Genomic DNA, 22,832 nt, shown 5'->3' with positions numbered 1-22,832 from the left:
AATAGTAGATGCTTCATAAAAACTTGCTGAATAAAGGAATGGCTTTCCATATAGACTGCATGAGGCTCCATGAGGTCTCGTTTTATGTGGGTTCTTGCATCATCAACAAAAATTATAGTGCCTGGCACACACTTGCTCTTTCACATAGTAATTTTTCAAATATTTCTCAAATAAACTTCATCACATAAATGCTTGTTTCATGGATATACTGAGAAGGGATTGGTGTCAAATATTTCAGTTATTTCACTTTTTATTTTATTAATGCTGCTAACTGTTTTCTTGTTTTTATGATCATGTTATCCACTCAGCAATACTTAATATTCTCTACTACCAATGACATAAAGCAGCAATGATATCAATTTCCATTTTTTAAATTTACTTACTATCTACTTTCATCATTTAATTAGTACTATTGTTACCATTAAGACCAATATTATTTGTTCAGAGTTTCGAATAAGTTCACCAAGGGCCATCAATATCTCTAACACTTGGCTTTAATCAGGAACATAAAACAGACACTGGAATTAAGTTAAATCCCTTTTGAACCACCTCAAATCACCTTTGGAAAGATGAGTAATGCCAGTAAAGTAGTACATTCTCAGAACATCAGTATACAATCCTACAATAACTTGAAAAAAAAAACTATGCCAAAATAACCACTTCTTCCATTTCCAGAAAAAAATGTATACAGTTAAGTAGGGGGAGAGAGTAGTCAGGGGCATCAGAAATGCCATTAGCCATGGGTTACTTCTTTGATTTTATAATACGTAAACAACATACAGGCTAGTTTGTTTGTTTTCTGGTAAATACATGTCTTTATAATAAACTCAATGTTTACTGTTGGTTATTAATTACACCAATATTCATCAGTGTTGACTCTTCATGTCCATCTAGGATATCAGGGTCATTTAATTTTTATTTAGTGCATGAACTGGTAATGTTGAAAGCATTCCAAGTCTTCTTACCAGAGCAGAAATAGCCACTTGGGATTTTGCTAAATCTGAGCAAATCTGCAGCATTATTAACTGCTCACACTTTCGAGTGATTAATGTTAGCAATATTAAGACCACAGGCCAGGTGTATAGCAAGTGGGACTGGGACTTAACGCAGTTTGCTATGATGTCATAAATGTTTTTGAAATTTATTTAATTCATTTTTATACCACCTCATTTCAGAAAGGATTTATGACACTATCTAAAGGCACAGTAAATATAATTCAGCAAGATAAAAAAAAATACAAGTAGGTGTGGGAGACATGGCACAGGAGAAATAAAGACAGGGCATCACAGAAGCTAGTCTCCCCTTACCTGTGTACTGCAAGCCTCTGTACTCGCTTATTGCCCCAGGAGGTTTTAAATTGGGCCAGTAATGGAACAGCATTTGCACAGCTGGAGGCTTTACTTGTGAAGGCCCATAGGCTATCACATACAAAAGATCCTAAAGGAAGCAGGAAGCGTATGTTCACTTAGCACCATCAAATAAAAAATAAAGGCAGCACATTCAGTATTACCAAAGCAGTGAAAGTTCCAGTGAAGGGGCTGAGGTGGTTAACTGTCCTGGAATCTCATCATCCAGGTAAGCTTTGCAGATTAGATCATATTATAACATTATTTTTTATTATTTATTTATGGGTTCTGTAAATAAGCCCCCCAGATGGTATTCAAATATACACTATCTTCTCTACTTAAAATAGCATGAAAGAAAGATTTTAGAATAGCATAAAGTCAGTTTGCCAAACACTGCATTTTTAAAAACATTTTCCTAAAACATTTAACAGTTCATATCTCCTATATGAAAGAAGACAGGTTCCTAAGCAATCTTTCAAATTAATTAAAACTGTCATATAATTTGGTATTTGCTAAATTCTAAGAATAAGATATAGCCAATGAATTTTTCTGTCAAGCCACTACGTTCTTAAAGTATCTTTTCGGCTCTAAATGATAAATATTAACCAGAAAGGAAAGAATTATAAGTTTTGCCATACCAAAATAATAAGACATCAATAAGTTTGACCTAAACAATAGTTTTAATACGCAAACGATTTTTACTATATTATATAAATTAAGTTTGTAACTAAGAGTCTAATGTGGCCCAAAACTTACTTTCCAAACTTCTTGTTTATATTTCATGAGGCATTCCAATAATTGACAATGATACACTGTAAGGAAGAAAATATAATTTGAACATTAAATGTAAATATCAACAAAAAAAATCATTTGAAATATATAAAGTATATTAGTATGACTTTTCACTCCAATCATTAAGTTAGAAATTACTTACTTTCATATATTCACAGCTTTCAAAAATCAAATAAGCCCTTGACTTTATCAAGCTTTATTCCGAGATCCTTGGGAAGTATTTCATTTATCTTATTAACAAAGGAAATATTAAGAAAATTCCCTAGTAATTATGCTTTTATAACATAAACTTGTATCAGTGTAATCAAGAACTATATAGGGAAAAAATCACCTAATAGGATCATAATAAAAGCTCACATTTACTGAGCGTTCATTACATGCCAGGTTATTATGCTAAGACCTTTAATATATTATATACGTCATAACCATCACGTTGCAATTAGGAAAGTGAGATTTAGTTTCCTGTTTTGCCCAAGATTGGACAGATAACAAGTGAGAGGCTGAAGGATTAGTCTTTAACACCAACTCCATCTTGAGGAATTCTTAAGAGCTACAGAACAGCAAGCTTCTTTCATTTGACTATGTTTACTTGAGGAAAAAAGATACTTTCACCCTAGTTAGATACCCATTTTATTCTTTCTCTAATCTATCTTTCAACCCTATCATAGCACTGAACCAGGTCTCCCTTAGTCACCAGTGACCTCTGTGTCATTCAATTCAAGGGACGTTTTTCAGTCTGCCTCTCACTTGACCTTCAGCAGCCTCCAGTATTCCTGATCACTCCTTGACTTCATGACTTACCCTCTCCTGTTACCAGTGGCAGACACTGCTGTTGCTAATCCACTGCTGTCAATAACCTTTTCTTCCTTGTTCATCTCCCAGTACACAGACTACAAAGCGAGACAATTCCCAGATTCCATCGCAGCTGGGGATGGATGCCCATGCAACTCAGTTCCGGCCAGCAAGACCAAAGAGAGAATCTGCTGGGAGCTTCTGAGACTCATTTTTCCTCTTTGACAAAAGGAAAGAGGCTCACCAGGAGAACTTTCTCTAATTACTCTGACTGACTCTATTTTTAATAGGACTTTAATAGGACTTCTTTTTTCTTTTTTCTTTTTTCTTTTTCTCTTTTTTTGAGAGGGGAGGTAATTAGGTTTATTTATTTATTTATTTTTAGACGACATACTGGGGATTGAACCCAGGACCTCATGCAGGCTAAGCATGCACTCTACCACTTGAGCTATAACATTCCCCGGATGTACTTTTTTTGTTTTGTTTTGTTTGGGGTTTTTTCGAAACCTCTTCTTAGATGTGTCTGTGTAAGAATATAATGCTCTCCACTGTGGCTTATCTTGCAAACCATGAGAAGACGTTTAAGAGAAACATAGAGACGGCATCTCAGGCCCCTGATAATGAGGAACTATCACTGAGATCTCCTAGTAAGTATACAACACAAATTTTTATAGTTTAAAGCCTCTGTTAGTCAGCCAAACATCTCTCTGTCTCCTTGGCAAGCTCATCCTCTCCCACTGGGCCATTATCTGTTGGAGTTTCTGAAGGCCTAGTCATAAACCAAACCTACTTTTCACTCTGTGCTCTCCAGTAAGCAATGTCACACTCAGATACAGTAATACCTCAGACATATTGCAGGTTCCATCCCAGACCACAGTAACAAAGCAAATATTGCAATAATGTGAAAATAATGTGAATCACATAATTTTTTTGGTTTCCCAATGCATCCAAAAGTTATGTTTGCACTACAGTGTAGTCTATTATGTGTCTAGTAGCATTATGTCTAAAAAAATACATACTTCAATTGAAAAACACTTCATTACTAAAAAATGCTAACCATCATCTGACAATGCAGTGTTGCCACAAAACTTCAATTTGTTAAAAAAAAAAAAAACAGTGTCTGTGAAGCGCAATAAAGCAAAGCACAGTAAAAGGAGGTGTGCCTGTACAACTCGTTACCATTTATAAGCAATTCAATGAATCTCACTGGACATGTAACACGTAGGCTCAAAGTTCATTACTTCTAGCCCAGAACTCAGTTCTGAGTTCAAGATTCTTAATACAACTTCCTAATTACTATTACTTCTTTTTTTTCTGAAGGAAAATGATTCATTTGCATTTTTCTATTTTAGACATATGAGAATTATTACTGAGGTTATGTATGGGTTCTTTCCCCAGTTTTATTGAGATATAATTGACATATAACATTGTATTAGTCTAAGATGCATCGTCTCCTCTCAAATGTCTCAAAGACACTTTGAACATACCATGTCCAAAATAGATCTCACGATCTGCCCTCAGAAGCCTGGTCATTTTCTTCTAATATCTTCTTTCTCAATGAATAGAACCACCATGCACCTAGTTATGAAGCTAAAACCCCACCATATCCAATATGTCACCAAGTCCTATCAATTTTACTTCCTACATAGCTCTCAGATATATCCACTTTTCTCAGTCTCAATGCAACAGCCCCCTCATAGGTCAATCTACATCCACTCTGGCTCCTTTTTAATCCATTCTCAACTGCAACTAGCGTTACACAGACACAACCATTCAAAGCCCTTCAGTGCCTTTCCATTGGACTTGGGATAAACACAAGACTCCCAAACAGAGCCTACAACATCCTGCGTGTGCCGGCCCACAGAATTCTACAGTTTTATCTCACAGCAGGCTGCCCTCATTCTGAGCTCCACCTACACTGATCTTTCAGTCCCACCTGCTTGCCAGGCTCCTTTCTGACACATGATATTCCTCTGCCTGGAAACCTCCACCCCCTTACAGGCCTTGTTAAAGCTACTCATCCATCAGTCCTAAGACCAAAGATTACGTTCCCAGAAGAGCCCTCCCCGACCTCTTGAAATTAAGAAAAATCCCCTTTTATAGGGTCTCATCATACACAACGTACATCTTTCACAGCACTTACCACACTGAAACTTTATACTTGCTTTTATAATTATATGATTAACGTCTTCTCCCTTCCTCCCTTTTTTTAGATTTGCTTTGTTTTGTTTTGTTTTAACGGCTGCATTTCAAAGAACCGTTTCTTAACTAAGATAAGCTTCGTGAAGAGAGAGAAGGGGTCAGTTCTATTTTGCTAACCACAGTGTGCCCAGTGTCTAGCACACTGCGGATAGTCAGTACCTGTTTGCTGAGTACATAGACGATCCTCTAGAATTGGAATTTTGTTAAGCTGCGACTGAGTTCTCAGGTACAGATGCTCCAGGCTGCTTTCTTTTGCACGGTGTCTGCTATTTTCCATGTGTCTGCTACACGAATCTTTGTTCAGAGAAGTCCTCTGACTATCCGTGAACAGACCTAGAGACTCCCTTTATTTAAATTGCTTCCCCTACCAGAACACCCCACTTACTCTATCAAAATTCTACCCACATTTTAAGACCCATACTTTGCTCAAGTGGCACAAAGCCTTTTCTGATCATTTCAACCCATAGAGTTCTCTCCTATGATGAGTTAATATTGTCTATAGTATTTATTTGATACTTTTCACATATTACTTTACATTGTAAGTTAATGATTTATGTGAATATGCCTAATCTTTCCAATTAGACATAAACTCCATAGCACCATATCTTACATTTCAGGGCGGTTTTCACAATGCCAAGCACAGAGCCATGTACACAGGAGTTACTCAATGAATTCCTGTTACCTGAGTAAGTACCTGTGTTCTATTCTTATACACAATCAACTACAAGGACCAAGCTGCCGCTTGCTATCTCCCCCAATAAAAGTTTAAAGGATAATGATGCCCTACCACTTGGTCTCAGAGAGCCCCCTGGTGGATAGCACCTCACTTCTTAACAGTTTCCCCCATCACAAGACTAATTTTGGGTCCCAGATGGAATTCTTAGTGTAGAATAGCTGGCTACAAACATTCCCCTATGGGCAGATGAAGATACAGATTTAGAAATAACAAGCATAACTCTATCTGATCACAGTGGTTCACTCCCCAGTGAACCGTTCAACCCCAAGAAGACAATGGCAGATTATAGAGATATGACGTGCCAAGTCACTATGCTAAGTAAGCACTTAACACATACTTAACTCATTAAATCCCCACAACAACATTTTAAGGTATGGCAGGAAAAATTATTCCCATTTTATAGATGAGATAAGTTCAAACTTCGGGAAGTTAAAGAACTTGCTCAAGGTTATACTAATTGGCAATGTGTGCTAAGCTCAGATGTGAACCCACATACCTCTAACCTCAAAGCACATAATTCTACCTGACCTGTGACTGCCTCCTAACTTAGAAATTAGAACCAAAGCCAAGGATGAGACTTTAGTTAACTAACTAGATTCTAAGTGAAGGTTTTTTTTTTCAGGATATAATATATAATAAATATAAATGATATTATGAGGATATTTTAAGTCAGAGTGAGATATGAGATATAGCTTCCCCTAAAATATACATTTTAATTAAACTCATATAATAATCATAAGAGATCTCATATTTAAAGGATGATACTCTAGACTAAGGAACAGTAAGATTTGGAAATTTTAAAAACTGTTTTCCTCATCCTGCATCAAAAACTCAAGTATTATTCATTATATAATTAAATAGAAGATTGAACACAGTGCCACTAAATTTGTTCACTTTCCAAGTGAATACTAAATAAATGTAAAAACTGAGTTCATATCTTAGCATATGACTCCAACAGTCAGCCCACTTTTAGGTCAGTTTCCCAAAGTTCATCTGCAATTGCACTGATGAATGAAAATCAAACAGAGTATATCAGATTAAACCTGTCTGATATTACTAGTAATTGAAGAAACACAAATCAAAATAAGATGTTATTGTTCATCTGTCCATTTGTATAGAAATGCTACAATATTCAATGACAGGTTATAATGTACTTTCATATATAATTAGTGGGAATATTGACTTTTCTTCAAGCTCTTAACTCATTAATCCCTCTTTTATGAATTTATTCTAAGGAAATAGAAATGTAGTAAAAGATGTATGTGCAAGGATATTCATGTGGCATTAGAGTATGAAATTCACAAACTATTCACAGTGGTTATCTTTAGTTGATAGAACAGCAGGTGATTTTTGTATTTCTAATTTAATTATTTCTATATAGTTATATTCAAGCAATTTATAGTCAGTGTTCTAAAATTGTGCTCTCAAATATTCTAAAAGTATAACTAGCCAGCAAAATTACTGCTGATATAATAGCAAAAGGGAAGGAAAATTTATTTCAATTTGAAGGTCTGTTTTCTAACACATCTCCAGTTGTCGATTCATCAAGAAAAGTACTTCTCACATGAGAACTTATAGCTTGCTTATTTGATGTCTTGTTTAATTATTGGTTTTGGAATTAGCGAAGCCACCCAAATTTCCACTTACCTGGATTGGATGTGTACTGCATTGCAATCATTAGCATGGATGATGCAGAGAGATTAACATGGGCAGGAACGCCTTCTCTCCTTGAGGAACCCACTGAAACCAAAAATTTTTTGATTAGACACAGTTTATTTATTTATATGCCTTTAGCTGCTACTTTGCATAGAGCATAAGAGCTAAGAAAAAACTTGAAAAAAACAATCCCAACCAAACCAATGGAAGCTTTGCATAAATAAAACCGTAACATTTGTCCTAGCATACAAACGCTACAGTAGTCATAATCAATAGCCAGCATTTAGTGAGAATCTTCAAGAAGTAGAAATAATGCCAGAATGTAATGGAATGGTATTGTCAGAACTGCACCTAAATGTGATCTCTGTTTCCAAGCTTATTATATCTCAGGGAACAAGAAAAAACAATCTCCCATGTACCCAAATACAAAGGCATGTTGAAGTTTATCCAATAAGAAGGTTAAAAAAAAAAGGTTTTTGAACACTACTTCAATGTATTAATGTTAAGAGATGTAAATGAAATAGTCTACTGATACTGGATACCATATTCATTTAGTTACAAACACAAATTCTAAATCATGTATTATAAAAAATAGTATATCAATTTTAAATTATTTTCAACTTCCACCTATCATTAAACAATTTTACTCAAACCTTCATGTGTAACTTCATCATCAGCATCTTCATCACCATGACAACCACTTTTTAAGTTTTCCAGAGCTTTACCATCTTCATATCCATCTGAGTTGTTTGAAATAAACAACTTTTTGAATCTGTGAATAATGCTGTTGCTGGACATTTTATCCTGTCCCGCAGTATTTAATCATACAGCCAATTGGTTTCTTCCAAATTCATCTTATAGCAGCATAATCATTCTCCATGTGATAACAACTCACATACTGCTTTTAGGACATTTTTAAGTGGCTTGTTTACAATGACATCCAACACTGTATTAAATTTCTTTCTCTCTCTTTTTTTCACAGAGTGTTATCAGGTAACCTCTATAAGCATTCAAAACTAGCACTGAGGGAGGTCATTCGGGGTAATATGTTATCTCCAGAGTACTTTATTATTCTAAACACAGTAATTGAGAGAGAGCCTACAATAGCAGAAACTTTATAAGGACTCCGATATAAAGTGAATTTCTTTTCTCAGGATAATTGCAGAAATAGCAGAAACCTCCCCTTATAGTTGGGCTTCTGTGGCAAATTATCAAGAAAGCATGAACAGAACAGTATACAGTGAAGAGAGCACCCTCAAAAAGTCAACTCTCAATTTCTGACACTTAATGCAGAAGACCATCAACATGGACAACAAGAAAAGAGCAGACAACCTTAAAATCTGCTTTACTTTAAAGCATTAAAGTGCAATGTATGAGAATAATATCTCACCTACAACCAAAAAGAATAAGGCAAGTCATAATAAAACATATGTATAAAAGAAGCACTGAAACACTAATAAAAGGTTTGTCATATAATAAAGTAGAGAAGACAAAGAAAATCTAACATGATTTTTTTTAACATAAAAAACTCTGAGCACCACAATGGATGGTGGCCTTTACAACAGCTTTACAGAAATAAATAAAACAGATCTATAATTAAGTCCTGTTTACCTGAGTTTGCCTTTATTAAACATTTGCTGCTGGGCTGCTGCTAAAGTACCAAGCAGGTGATATTCAGGTATATTCATTAATTTGGATATACAATATAAATAAATATTAATATTTATGTAAAGATGTGGGGGTCAGTTCACTGCTCTTAGATGTTAAAGTTGATTAAACAAGGGAAAAAAATCTTTGAGGCAAATCCTAAAGAACAAGATTGAGTTGCTGTCAGACTTTAGCCAGGGAACTTGTTCAAATTCAGCTTCTGGGGGCCTGTAACTAGAGGGTCTAACTCAGTCGGTTTGGAAGCAGTAAAGTCACACGTTTAATAAGGACATCAATTGATTCTGATCCAAGCAGGCCTTGGAGCTGTATTTACGTACTACTAGAGGAATGAGAACAAGAAAGAAAATACTCAGTAAAGGGTCCAGGTGTGGGAGGAACAATTGCATGCCCCTGTGTCCTTTGTATAAGGGTGAAAAACAAAAGAAAGTGTAATCTTCAATATAATCAATATACTCTATCCTTTCTTTTTTGGGACAAATGTTTTCACCTTTGTTTAAATTCATTTCAAACTTTTAAATTGTAATTGCTTTTAAAAAAAATGAAAACTGCTATTAAGGGAGGCTGAGAATCACTGTGCCTGGAGGCCTTTAAAAATGGGAGACATGCCCAAATGTCTAGGACGATTTAGATGAAGTTTATTTGGAGAACAGCCCAAATAGCTCAGTGACCTTTGAGCGTCCTCTCTACCCCTACAAATCTATGCTCTCCCCCAAGAACAGTCCACCGCAAAGCCAAGAGTGCTCCCCTGGCTCAAGTCCTCAGAAATTGGCTCCAGTACAGTAAACAGACGGTGCTTTGCAATTTCTTAGCCATCTAACAGACTGCACGAAATCACCACAATTCTAATTTAATAAACATGCAGAGGTACACATCATTTATTGAATCTTGTTAAAAAGGCATGATGTAAACAGATGTGCAGCTTGTCCCCATGAGGGTGTATAAAGCCAAAGCTACATACTATGGAAGAAAGCAGAGAATTAATCAAAACAAGAAAATTTTACATTTAATATTGTGCTCAGGAAATACAATTAAGCTTTAAGACCTATCCCTGATCCTCCTAGCACCACCAAAACAGCTATGACCACCATCCCCTCCCTCTATAAACAATAACAATTCCTGCATCTGTTCCTGCACCTTATAGTTCTTAATATGCTATCATATACAGCTTTTATATGATTCTCATCCCAAAAAAAGTATACAGGAAAGCCATTTTTATAAAAGAGAAATCATATTTTGCATGAGAACACCAGCCTAATTATTAGGACTACAGTCTAAGTCACTTGACTTCATAGCTAATGCTCTAGTCACTTACTCATTCACAGAGTATTTTTTCAGTGTCTCCTATGTTTCAGGCATTGTTCTAGGCCCTGGAGACAGAGTCATAAGCAAGATAGACAGTCTTTGTCCTTATGGAGCTTAAATGCTAGAGCTGTGCTGTCCAATATGGTAGCCACATGTGGCTATTTAAATTTAAATTAATTAAAAGTAAACTAAATTAAAAATTCAGTTCCTCTCTCTCACTAGATATACTTCAAGTGCTTAGTTGCCACATGTGGCTACTGGACAGCACAGAATTTTATATAACATTTCCATCATTGCAGAAAGTTCTATGGACAGCACTATTCTAGAGGAACAGGCAGATACCTGTGAAGAAATACAAAGCAGGTCAAGGGAATAGGTAGAAAGTGATGGAAGGTTTTATTTTATCTTGAGGTTAAGGAAGAGGCTCTGGGAAGATGTGATAATTGAGCTGAGACCTAAAGAGAATGAGAAAGCAAATCACATGACCATTTGCAAGAAAAGCTTTTGGGACAGAGGAAAAAGCCTGGAGCAAAAGCAAATGTTTGGTGCCTTTATGAAACTGTAGAAAGGCCAATGTGGACATAGCAGAGGCAGTGATGAAGTAGCAAGAGAGGCAGGGACCAGATCACACAGCAGAAGGCCCCGTGGGCCACAGAAGGATGCTGAATTTGATCTGTAGGAGTGATTGGAAGCTACTGGATGGTTTTGAGGAGACGTGATCTGATTCACGTTTGGAGGATAGCTCTGGCTTTTTGGTGGAGAGCAGGCTGTAGGAAGGCTAAGCGTAGAAGCACAGAGACCAGCTCAGAAGCTACTGAACTGGTCCAGATGAGAAACAGTGGTAAGAAGTGGTCTGAATTGAAATATATTTAAATAAACCCCTCTAGCCTTATGCTTGTTTAAGGGGTAAAGGTAAGGGAATCATCTGGGGAGAAGAAAAACCAGTTCTGCCATATGACAGAACCATTTCCTGTGCTTTGCCAAACTGTACTGCCTGGATTAAGACCTCTGTTTGTGGAAGCAGAGGTAACTGTGTTCCATGAGATAGGGTTTACTTATAAGACATCTGTGCTGTCAGAAGATCATATCAGTTCAACACAAAGAGAGGACTAAGACACCAGGGCTCTGAAGTCTATGCAGCATTAAAATATGTACAGATTGGTAGATGAATAAAAAGTCATAGAGACAGAATTGCCCATCACTACTGCAAGAGTGTTCTGTCAGGTTCTATGAGATCAAAACCTGTTGTAACAATTACTGTTACTATACAACCTACCTAATGGAAAAAAATCCCAAGCCCCAGCATATGGCCCCTTATTTCAAGCAATATTTAAGATGACAAAATTTCAGGACAACATGTGATTTTGAGCAGAATATTCGAATTAGTTGCAGTAGTTGGGATTTGACATGTCTGTCACTTGACCGTGTGTTGGGTCTGCTATCCACTGATATAACAACAGACAATATTCAAAGCTCATTCTCATGTGTTGTCCCATGGTCTTCACAACAATGTAGGATAAAGACAAAGGAAGTTGTGATTATTCAGAAATTCACAGCTAAAGGAAGCAAAGCTTGATAAGGTTAAGAGATTTGCCAGCAGTCAAAGATTACAATCTAGCCCTTTGGAGTCCTATTCCAAAACATTTCCCACAATTCAACAATAAGGCTCTTAAAGTACAGTAAGATCTACTTTACCAAAACAAATGTTAGCTGGTGGTGGGAGGGTATAGCTCACTGGTAGAGTGTACACCTAGCATGCATGAAGTCCTGGGCTCAATCCCCTGTACCTCCATCAAATAAATAAATAAATAAACCTAATTACCTCCCCTCCTCCAAAAAAACCCAATTGTTAGCTAATAAAATAGATTTTACATATAAAATGTTATTTAAATATCATCAACATTGTACTGTCTTTTTTCTATTATATTTATTTATTAGCTTTTGAAAGATCATAGAACATTACACACATCCTCTATAGTAGCAGTAGAACAAAAAGTGATACAGGGCCAACAAAATTGGAAGTAGATATTCAATTAAATCATATAATTGCTTTTAATTCAATGCAAAGATCTAAATGAACCTTTTTTTTTCCTGAGGATAAGTGACTTTTGAGGAAATTGAAGTCAGAAAAGAAACTAGATGAGACTGCAGAGTTCAGGATACCAAGGTACCACTAGAAGGGTCTTTCACTGATATAATTGTTCAGCTTTATTATTATCTTTAAAATAATGTAGCCTACATCAATGAATGTTCATTTGGAACTTGCTTTTTCTCTTCTCAACCAAAGTATCATATTCTCAATATGCGTATTTCAATTTGGCCCACACATCATAGAACCTTTGTGGGGAAAACAAGCGGTTTCCATGGTGAAATGCAAATGACCCTTTCAATTCTTAGTAATTCCTTTAAATATATATATACATATATAAACAAAGCCTACTGCACACATTTGGAATAAAAGCAAATGTGTCTATATATGGAAGGAGTTAAGAAGAAAAGGTTATATCAAAGGAAACTTTAATAATAAATTGCAGTTTGCTCTGTAGCACCTCAAAGGAGTTTTTAAAATAAGAGCACAGTACTTGGTTTATTGACAAAAATGACATAAAGGACAAAACTGATATATATGCAGGGCCCTTAAAGTGAAGGAGCTGCAATATCTCTTTAGGTCCACTTGAGAGCTCAGAACTTCATCTTCTAGATCCTTAATGATATAATCATTTAACACTTGAAAAACTATTCATGTTTTACATTTGACCTTGTGAACCCCATACCAAAGAGAAAAAAGCCTTTTGGTCTTAAAGGTTTTATCAAATACTCAGAAAATGCAACATCCTTATTTCAGGCCTGAAATAAAGATATTGTAGAAGAAGTTAAATGCTCGCCTCTTATTTTGGTCAGAATTTCTAGACACTGAAACAACTTCCAAAAATAAAACCAACATGGATGCAAGCAACAGACACATTCTCACGTCAATTCAGTTTGATGTGATTAATCTGGAACCCAGTTCCCTCCATCTTTGGATCTGTGTCTATTTTATGAAGGAATAAGTACAAAAGAAATACTTGGATTGCTTAGAATTTGGCTTTAAGGGTTAGTACCACAATTTATTTTGAAAGATTCAAAGATGACAGATTGGCTACTACTGAAGCACAGGAATGGTGATGGGAGACGAAAGTCAGAACAAAGAGACTAAAACCAGAGCAACAAAATAAATGAATCAGATCAACAATGGAGGAAGATATGTGCCTCTTACGTAAAATATGATTGATGTTCTTTAACCTAGAATTATTAAGAGAGAAATAATCTGAGAGATGGACTTTTTTCCCAAACCCCTCCTTTACAGTTAAAAAAAAAAAAAGGAGTCTTGGGACTTATAAGAGACTTGCCCATACTTTTAAACAAACACCAAGTTACTCTACTAATAAGCACTAAAATTCACACAAATTTTGTAAACTCAACTATTTTGTTCTCCTCAGTTCCCAAGATTCACACATTTAAATAAGCAAAGATTCCAATGTGACTACAAGGCATGTTTTGAGGTCTGTTTCTAATTAAGTAGAAATTAATAATCAAGGGTGAAGAGACAAATTGCCAGCTGTCACATGCTTGTTTGATTTTAAGTATAATTTAAAAGGCCTGATACATGCACTACCTTTTCCAAAATTATTGACTTACTTCTAAGAAAGGATATGGTGAGTTAAACTCATTATTTAAAAGATGCAGCCTCACCTGCTATTCTTGAAAAATTTTTCTATGCCTAAGTTTAACAGTTAACATACTTATAAAAAAAATACAACTATACAGTTCTAAGGCTGTATCCATAAACAAGTACTAGTCAGTAAGATTACACAGAACCAAGAAAGAAAATGATCAAATATTCTATTACTTGAACAGTATAATCAGTGTGCTAATTTTTTTAATCATTACACAATTTAGGTAGAAGTCAGACTCTTTGGTTAAAAGACATGAAAATTATAATTCCATAGCTAAAATTAAACTCAATTGTAAAATAAGTAAATGTGGCTCACATGTAAATCAGTGAAGTTAGAACACGCCCTCACACTATACACAAAAATAAACTCAGAATGGCTTAAAGACGTAAATATAAGACAAGGCACTATACAAGACACTATAAACTTCTTAGAAGAAAACATAGGCAAAACATTCTCTGGCATAAATTGTAGCAATGTTTTCTTAGGACAATCTCTGAAAGCAATAGAAATAAAAGCAAAAATAAATAAATGGGACCTAATCAAACTTATAAGCTTTTGCACAGCAAAGGAAACCATAAACAAAATGAAAAGACAACCTACAGAATGGGAGAAAATACCTGCAAATGATGTGACTGACAAGGGCCTAATTTCCAAAATATACAGACAGTTTATACAACTCAATAACAAAAAAAACCCAAACAACCTAATCAAAAAACAGCCAGAAGACCTCAATAGACATTTCTCTAAAGAAGACATACATATGGCCAATAGGCACATGAAAAGATACTCAACTTTGCTAATTATCAGAGAAATTCAAATGAAGACTACAGTCAGGTGTCACCTCACACAGGTCAGAATGGCCATCATTAAAAAGTCCACAAACAATAAATGTTGGTAAGGGTGTGGAGAAAGGGGAACCCTCCTACACTGCTGGTGGGAATGTAAACTGGTGCAGCTTCTATGGAAAACAGCATGGAAAGTCTTGGAAAGTCCTCAAAAAACTAAAAATACACTTACCATATGATCCAGCAATCCCACTCCTGGGCATATATCCAGAAAAAAACTCTTAATTCCAAAAGATACATGCACCCAATGTTCACAGCAGCACTATTTACAATAGCCAAGACATGGAAGCAACCTAAATGTTCATCAATAGACAACTGTATAAAGAAGATGTGGTATATATATATGCAATGGAATACTACTCAGCCATAAAAAGAGAATGAAATAATGCCATTTGCAGCAACATGGATGGACCTAGAGATTATCATACTAAATGAAGTAAATCAGACAGAGAAAGTAAGTTAGACAGAGCAAGGCAAATATCATATGATATCACTTATATGTGGAATCTAAAATATGATACAAATTAACTTATTTACAAAACAGAAACACTCACATAGACAGAAAACAAACTGATGGTTGTCAAAGGGAGGGATAAATTAGGAGTTTGGGATCACAGATACAAACTACTACGTATAAGATAGATAAGCCACAAGGTCCTACTGTATAGCACAGGGAACTATATTCAGTATCTTGTAATAACCTACAATGAAAAGGAATACGAGAAAGAATGTATATATATATATAACTGACTTATTTTGCTGTACACCAAAAACTAACACAACATTGTAAATTAACTGTACTTCAATGAAAAAAGAAAACTAATACAATAAAAAAATTAATGTGGCTCAAAAATATGTATGTTTACCAATTGTTATTACAGAGCAACAACTTTAATAAGATCATTAGTACATACCATTAAATGGTGAAAAATGATCTCTACGAGTTGAATACAGGTATTATAAAATAGGAGTTGAGGGAAGGAGAGAAGTAAACTAACACTTATTGAACACTAGGCATTGTGCTGGCACCCTACCAATGTTCCAGTTAATCTTCTCAATTATAACAACTTTATGAGGCAGCTATTATCATTCTTCTCATTTTACAAGTAAGAAACAGAAAGGTTAGGTAACTTGCCTAAGGTCCCACAGTTAGTTGGTAGCAGAGCTATGATTTGAATCTAGATCTTATTGACTCCTAAACCCATAATCTTTTCAGATTATCCACTGAAATATAGATGAATTAATAATCTGTATCTTTAAAAATACTTTAGAGGGATTTTGATCATAAAAAAACACAATCCAACATTTTCCTCTCTGTTATCACGTCTGGAAAGCCTGTAGTAGTAAGTTCATAAAAGTGACATAGAATTCAAATCAGCTCCATGTTTATAACAGTTCCTTGCACGTGAGTCGCAAGCTTTAACTTTTTTCAAAGCGTTGTCATAAATTTTGACTCACTCTATCATCCTAACACCCCTGAGAGGGAAAGCTGATACTATCATCACTCTGGAGATGAGGTTTCAGCTGTGTGAGCCACCCGACATCACACAGCAGATGACAGACAGAACTGAGACCAAGGAGAGCTGCATATCCTGACTCCAGCCATTGGTTCTCTCGTCACACCCTACTGCCTTCACATGCAAAATGTAAGAATTTATATGTCTGAAGCAACACTTCTCTCCACCTTTTTTTCTAAAGTGGCAAAAAAAAAACCCATAATTTATATGTAGGAAATATAAACATATATTTTTGGCCTTGACATGTTCTTTCTTTCTATCCTGTAAGATCAAGCTATGTGAATAAAACAATTCTAAGGTGTAACTGTCTTTCATTTCCTTTATTTTCACCATAATATTCATGCAGAAATGACTGAATTTAAATCAAAGCATATGTATATAGCAAATGATTCCATTATAATCTTAAAAATCTACAGCAGAAAACAGCAAAAGCAATTGCCATTCATACAACACATAAAAATAATCTAGTGTTAGGTAAGACTGAACTTACGTATAGCCATTGGTAGAAAAGATGTGCTAAGATATTCAATAATATCCTTGTGCAGAAACGGAGGAAAGGTAGCTAAGGTTGATATCATCGTGTAGGGCAAAGTACTCAGAATATCATCATTGAGAAAAGGGAGCAAACACGTGGTTGTATAAAATATTGACTGTCCAAGATCTGCAAAACAAAATCAAGCAATTAGTCACTGAATATTTTGCCATTTAACAAAAAATGCTAATTTTACATTTTAAGTGTTTATGAACTGGTGTAAATTGTAAGTGACCACTACGCCCTTCCTATTAAGAGTCCTGAAACATACTGCTCAGTACAGTGCGGACACAGTATTTGGTGAATGACTGCATTAAGAAATATAAATACAGTTGACTCTTGAACAACACAGGTTTGAATTGCATGGGTCCACTCATCTATGAGATTTTTTCAATAAATATAATCCCTGTATCTTCATTTTACTCATTTTATTCATCTAATTCTTTGAATTAACTAAGTGTGAGGAAATATTTGTGTCTGGTTGGAGATCACAGTATATGGAATCAAAAGAATGAGGGTTTGAATCCTGATTTTGTCCAAACTGTTTCAGCTCTCTGCCCCTGTGTAAGTCATCTATCAATCCTTTGTTTTTGAGGCAGAGACAGCAGAAGAGACTGCAGATTTTCAACTGTATGGGGGAGGGGGTCGGAGACCCACCGAGTTGTTCAAGGGTCAAATGTATCTATTATGTGAGCTTTTCCTCAACACTTTATCCATCTTCAGTCATAGTTGTTATTTACATTCGTCCTTGATTTCATAAATTAAAAGCACTTTCCGTGTAATAATAAATCCTGAAATTCCTCCAGCATTCTTACCTCCATGACATTTTACACAAACGTGGCACAAAAGATGTGAAATTATTTTCCCATGGGAAGTTTTTGAAAATTCAAGGGCAGGACTGAAAATAAAACCAGGTTATTTCTGCTTCCCCAACCAAACCACAGAATTCCTACATCTGGAGTCTTGGGCAAAGAGGTAATTTGCACCTTCCAGCACATAAGCAGCTTCGGCATGAACCAAAGAAAGGAAGCCATAAACTGATACCATATGACCCTGTGAGTTTAGTTATCAGTTATCACGGAAGGAAGTGCTACCTAGTAATAATCTTTCTATCAAGATCTTTTAAATGGTGACAGGAACAGTACCTACCTGACTTCATTAGGTACCATTGTTAGGAGGTTTAAATGAGAAAAAAGTAAAGTGCTTAACACAGCGCATAATGTGTGCTCCACAAATATTAGCCATTATGATGAATGTTAATATTGTTACTATTATTATTACCTGCACGAGGAGTAAAAGTAGAGGACATTCAAAAAACTATAACTATTTAGCTTTAGAATGCACGGAAGCCAAATCCCATCACACTGCATGCATATTTTGATATTTCTGAACCTCCCAAAATACAGGTCATCAGCCAAGACTTGACAATGAAGACTTTGATCATTCTCATATTCATTATAAAAGAAAATTATTAGACTTGTTTGCTTTGTAGCAGATTTACCTCAGTGCCATTTGTATGCCTAATGTTATTTCTGATTATCATTAGAATTATGCCAATTCAACAAGCACATCAACTGACAGCAGAGAGGATGTAACCACATTGCACACTGGGGAGTGAAGGTCAAAATGATGGAGCAGAAAATTCACAGGTGTTTTACTGAGAACCAAGAACTGGCTGAACATGAAGGACACCTCAGCTGCATGTTAGCCTAGTTACAAAATATTAGCACTGAAAGGAGCCTGAAGCCCATCTGGAACACACTTCACATGAGGAAACTGAGGCCTGGAGAAGAAAAGTGACTGCCCAAGATCACCTGAGAGTTAGTAGCTGAACTACCACAAGAATGCTGCTCTCCTGGGTGCACCACACTGCCCCACATAAGGACACAGATCTAGCCCTAGTGCAGTAATTCTCAAACTCTGTATACAGAAGAATCACCCAGAGAGTTGGTTAAAAATTCAGATTCTCGGGACCTACACCTCAGTCTTTCTTATTCAGAAGTTCTGGCTTGGGAGGCAGAATTCCATGTTCCAAGCTCCCTCAGAAATTCTGATGCTGTCCAGATCACACTTAGAGAAGCAGTGTTGGATTGTTTTTTAACCTCTAAGGGATGGTCTGGTGAGGTTTTTTTCCTATCTTCTAAGTTCTGTTATGCAGAACAAGAACACAGGATAGATAATAGTAAAAAAAAGAAAGCCACAAAATAGCTTTGGCTATAAAAGTAAAAATACAAATCATCCCCCCCACCAAATTGTCGCAATTTACACATTAATTGCAGTTGCGTGGGCCTTGAGTTACCAAACTGAATGTTTTTATCTTAATCAAAGACTGTTAGACAGTGACCCATCCCAGGACCAGGAAAGCAGTCACAAAGTAGTCACAGTGCACTAAGAAGTTCACCACCATGGTAAGTAAGCTCCAGCAATCTTACATTCAGAGTCATCTTCTTTAAGTTCTGAGCTAGGATAGGATCACAATGAAAGTAACTAGGCTACAAAACTACACAATAAGCAAACTCACAAATTTCCACATTTTTTATATTCACTGTAATACAGTATGGTAAATATAAGAAAAAACAAAATAATCATCATTATTTCATCATCTCTATGAAAGTAGGTTTTTTAAGTTAGGAACACATCTTACTAAATAAACCATTAAGCATTCTCTTAGGAGAGTTAGCCATAACAAAAAAGCAAAATAACCCCCACTACCCACCCATGTCTCAAATTCCAATTTTTCTGTACAGTGAAACTTTGGTTATCATATCTCCATGAACCAAATTATCAGTGCTTTAAAGTTAAGACAACTGATGCATTAAAAGCTCATTTTCTGCAAAAATCCCTTTTCTTACTGTACGGTTTTTCATTTGATTTTCCCAAATATAACATCGAATACTTAAGCAATAGGCATTATCGTTCTCCCTTTTATAGGTTAGAAGCAGTGCTGGATTGTTTTTTAACCTCTAAGGTTATTTGGTAAGCAAGCAAGATAATGAACTCGACTAGAGACATAGTAGAAAAAGGAAGAGTTAAAAAAAGAAGCATGCCTTTAGGCTTCTGTCCTAAAGCACCACTAACACTGTCTAGTATACACCATACACGGCATACATATACTACACACGGCATATAGCTCCCCCATACACTATTCCACTTGGCCAACATTTTAATTGTTAGTTAAATTCGGAAGAGTTCTTAGAGATTTCTTCTTGTCTAACCTCCTGGGTTTAAAGACAGATAAAAATGAGTCCCAGAGAAATTCTGTGATATGCTCCCCAAAAAAGTCGGTAGATTCAACCTGCCCTCCAAGCTCCACCTCCTACAGTTTCTTGGAGGAGGGGAGAGTTCTTAAAATTTAGCCCCCAAATCATAATTTCAACCAGAGTCTCCATGATAAGCAGATCAGAGGAGAATAGGTGAGTTCCTTTTATAGTCTTCCTCCTCTCTCAAGCTCATTCTTCCCAATGCAGGCTTGGATAACACCCCTCTGGCCATAAAACAGCAAAAAATGATAGGAAGGGAAACACCATAATTAAGTTTCAGTGTAAGAAAGGCAATGGCCACACAAAGACCTTTCAAGCAATTTATTACAATAACAATAACAGTTTCTAGCATCCATAAACATACATATACATTTTCAAAGGTTTCGATTAAATGCTCACCGTGTTGGCCATGCTGTAGTAAAGGAACTAGATCCAGGAGAGTCACCAAAGTCACGTAGAGGCCTTGATAGTCCAAAGAAGGGTAGTCTGACAAGTGAGCATCACGACTTTGCAGGCCACGTTCAGAGGGAGCATCTCGCAGGACGCTGTAAAGGAGGGAGCGAGTAACAGTAGGGTTGATGGAACTGACCTGCGGTCTTAGAGATGGGGTGAGTGGGAATGGCACAGGAAAAAGACACATGGTCATGGGCACTGTCAAATTGGAGGCATCTTGGTTTTCCTTCTTCCCTGTGCGGGACAAAATGCTGTTGGGGGGACAAAGAAAAAAAAGAGACAACAAAGACACAAAGAACAGCACATTACATTGAAATGACACTCTAAAACAAATAATAAAACACCAGATACATCCCACATAAGATGCAATTGCCACACCAGCAACATCTACAAATCTACTATGGATCGCATGGCTTCATGCTCAGAGCTACCAATAACATAAGGTTTATTTTGTGGAAGTTGCATTGCATCTCATGTGTTATCTGGTTAGTAAGGAGCAAAAATATAAAAATGCATGTTTCAGTGCCAAACCCATGTTTTACAGTTTATCAAATCGGTGAAGGAAAGGTTTCCTGGAAGGAAAAATGTTGACTTTTCTAATGAGTTGGGGCTTTTATTCCTAATTAAAATGAACTTTCAAAGCAAAGGAATTTTGCAGCAAGACTGTCTTAATCAGGTAAATAAAAACTTGCAAAATATAGGTATGGCACTTGCAGAAACATGTTTTAGCAAAGAATAAACATGTGTGTTTATTAAGAAAGTCTTAAAAATCACATGTTTATTGCATCAAAATAATGTCTATATGTATATTATGATACTGTTTCATGACATTCTGTCAGTATCATTTGAGATAATGAAGTTTAAACAGGCATATGAATTTAGAAATAATACATATTTCTAAAATGTTAGCTAAACTACATTGGAAAAGCTATAAAATAATATAGAGTAGATGGTCCGTAGCATATGTTTGTGAACTAATGATAATGGTTATTTATGTGTGTTTTTAAAATTTTGCATGTTGGGGAGGAAACATTTTATTTTATGAATACAAACAGTGGTTTATTAAATAGTTACCTTCAAAATTCTAAAGACTAAGCAAGCAGTATCTGTCATATAGCTGCACGTCATACAATAAGATCTCATGTATTACTGCTGCTACTTACGTTATTATTCAACAAAACTCACTAAAAACTAAAGGAAAGATAATTTACAAAGTTAAAAGAAGTTTAATGGGAATAAAAATAAATTCTTAAAAATAAATTGGCTTTCTTTTAGCATTAATTTTTAAATAAAAACCTTTTAGTAAAAGCGATAAAGCAGAAAAGTTGTTAATTTAAAGACAGAAGAAATGACTGCTTAGCCAAATGTTTAGGTTTTTAAAAATTAGGTTATACTATTTAATCATTAAAGACAATAGCTCTACATTATAATAATATCCACTGCACTTACAAAGTGCTTTTATATAGTACACTTCTGTGTTAAGTAAAATAGATAACAATTTATAAATGTTTCATTACATAAAAATAATCTTATTTTACACTTATTCTATGTGCATCAAACATTACTAAGTTCTTAGTTAATGATATTACACTTACAATTTTACAGTGGTGTGAAGATTGGTTAGTGTCAAGCATGCTCGCTATTTCAAATTTACATTTATTTTTATTTACTCTTAGTGCAAAATATGTTACAATGTAAGAAAAATAACTACATGCTTTTTATCTTCCATGTGCCTAATTTACCTCGATTTCCTTTGTCTTCTGTTACCCAATGTCCAGGGGAAAACAATTAATAATAATAAAAATAATTTCAGAATAGTTATGTAATACTTCTTAGCAATAAAGAACTTAAGGTTTAGTGTAATTTTTTTTTACTTTTAAAGGGATTTAATTTACTTTTTTGTGTGTAATGTATTTAACTTTGTAAGTTTATACTTTACCATGGGATAATATCAACATTTCAGTTACCCCTGCCTGCCTACATCTATTAAAAATACCATCAGATTTTCCATCAGA

The 22,832-nt window shown here is 35.4% G+C and overlaps 1 protein-coding gene across 2 annotated transcripts in view; it reads right to left on the bottom strand.

Annotated features, from left to right (window-relative positions):
- The window catches only part of UNC79 (unc-79 homolog, NALCN channel complex subunit), a 173,959-nt gene extending 153,055 nt beyond the window's left edge, over nucleotides 1–20,904 (bottom strand). For both annotated transcript variants that reach the window (XM_031679353.2, XM_072963982.1), the window contains exons 1-5: nucleotides 20,764–20,904; nucleotides 17,063–17,233; nucleotides 7,516–7,608; nucleotides 2,103–2,158; nucleotides 1,308–1,437 (exon numbers count right to left, since the gene is read on the bottom strand). In XM_031679353.2, the coding sequence (XP_031535213.2) occupies nucleotides 1,308–1,437; nucleotides 2,103–2,158; nucleotides 7,516–7,608; nucleotides 17,063–17,150 (367 nt within the window). In that variant the 5' untranslated portion in view covers nucleotides 17,151–17,233; nucleotides 20,764–20,904. The remainder of the gene's footprint in view (nucleotides 1–1,307; nucleotides 1,438–2,102; nucleotides 2,159–7,515; nucleotides 7,609–17,062; nucleotides 17,234–20,763) is intronic.
- Nucleotides 20,905–22,832: the final 1,928 nt, after the last annotated feature.

This window comes from Vicugna pacos, chromosome 6 (assembly GCF_048564905.1).
Source record: "Vicugna pacos chromosome 6, VicPac4, whole genome shotgun sequence".
NCBI lineage: Eukaryota > Metazoa > Chordata > Mammalia > Artiodactyla > Camelidae > Vicugna > Vicugna pacos.
Note: the sequence above shows the minus strand (reverse complement) of the source record. Positions and strands in the feature narration are given on the sequence as shown.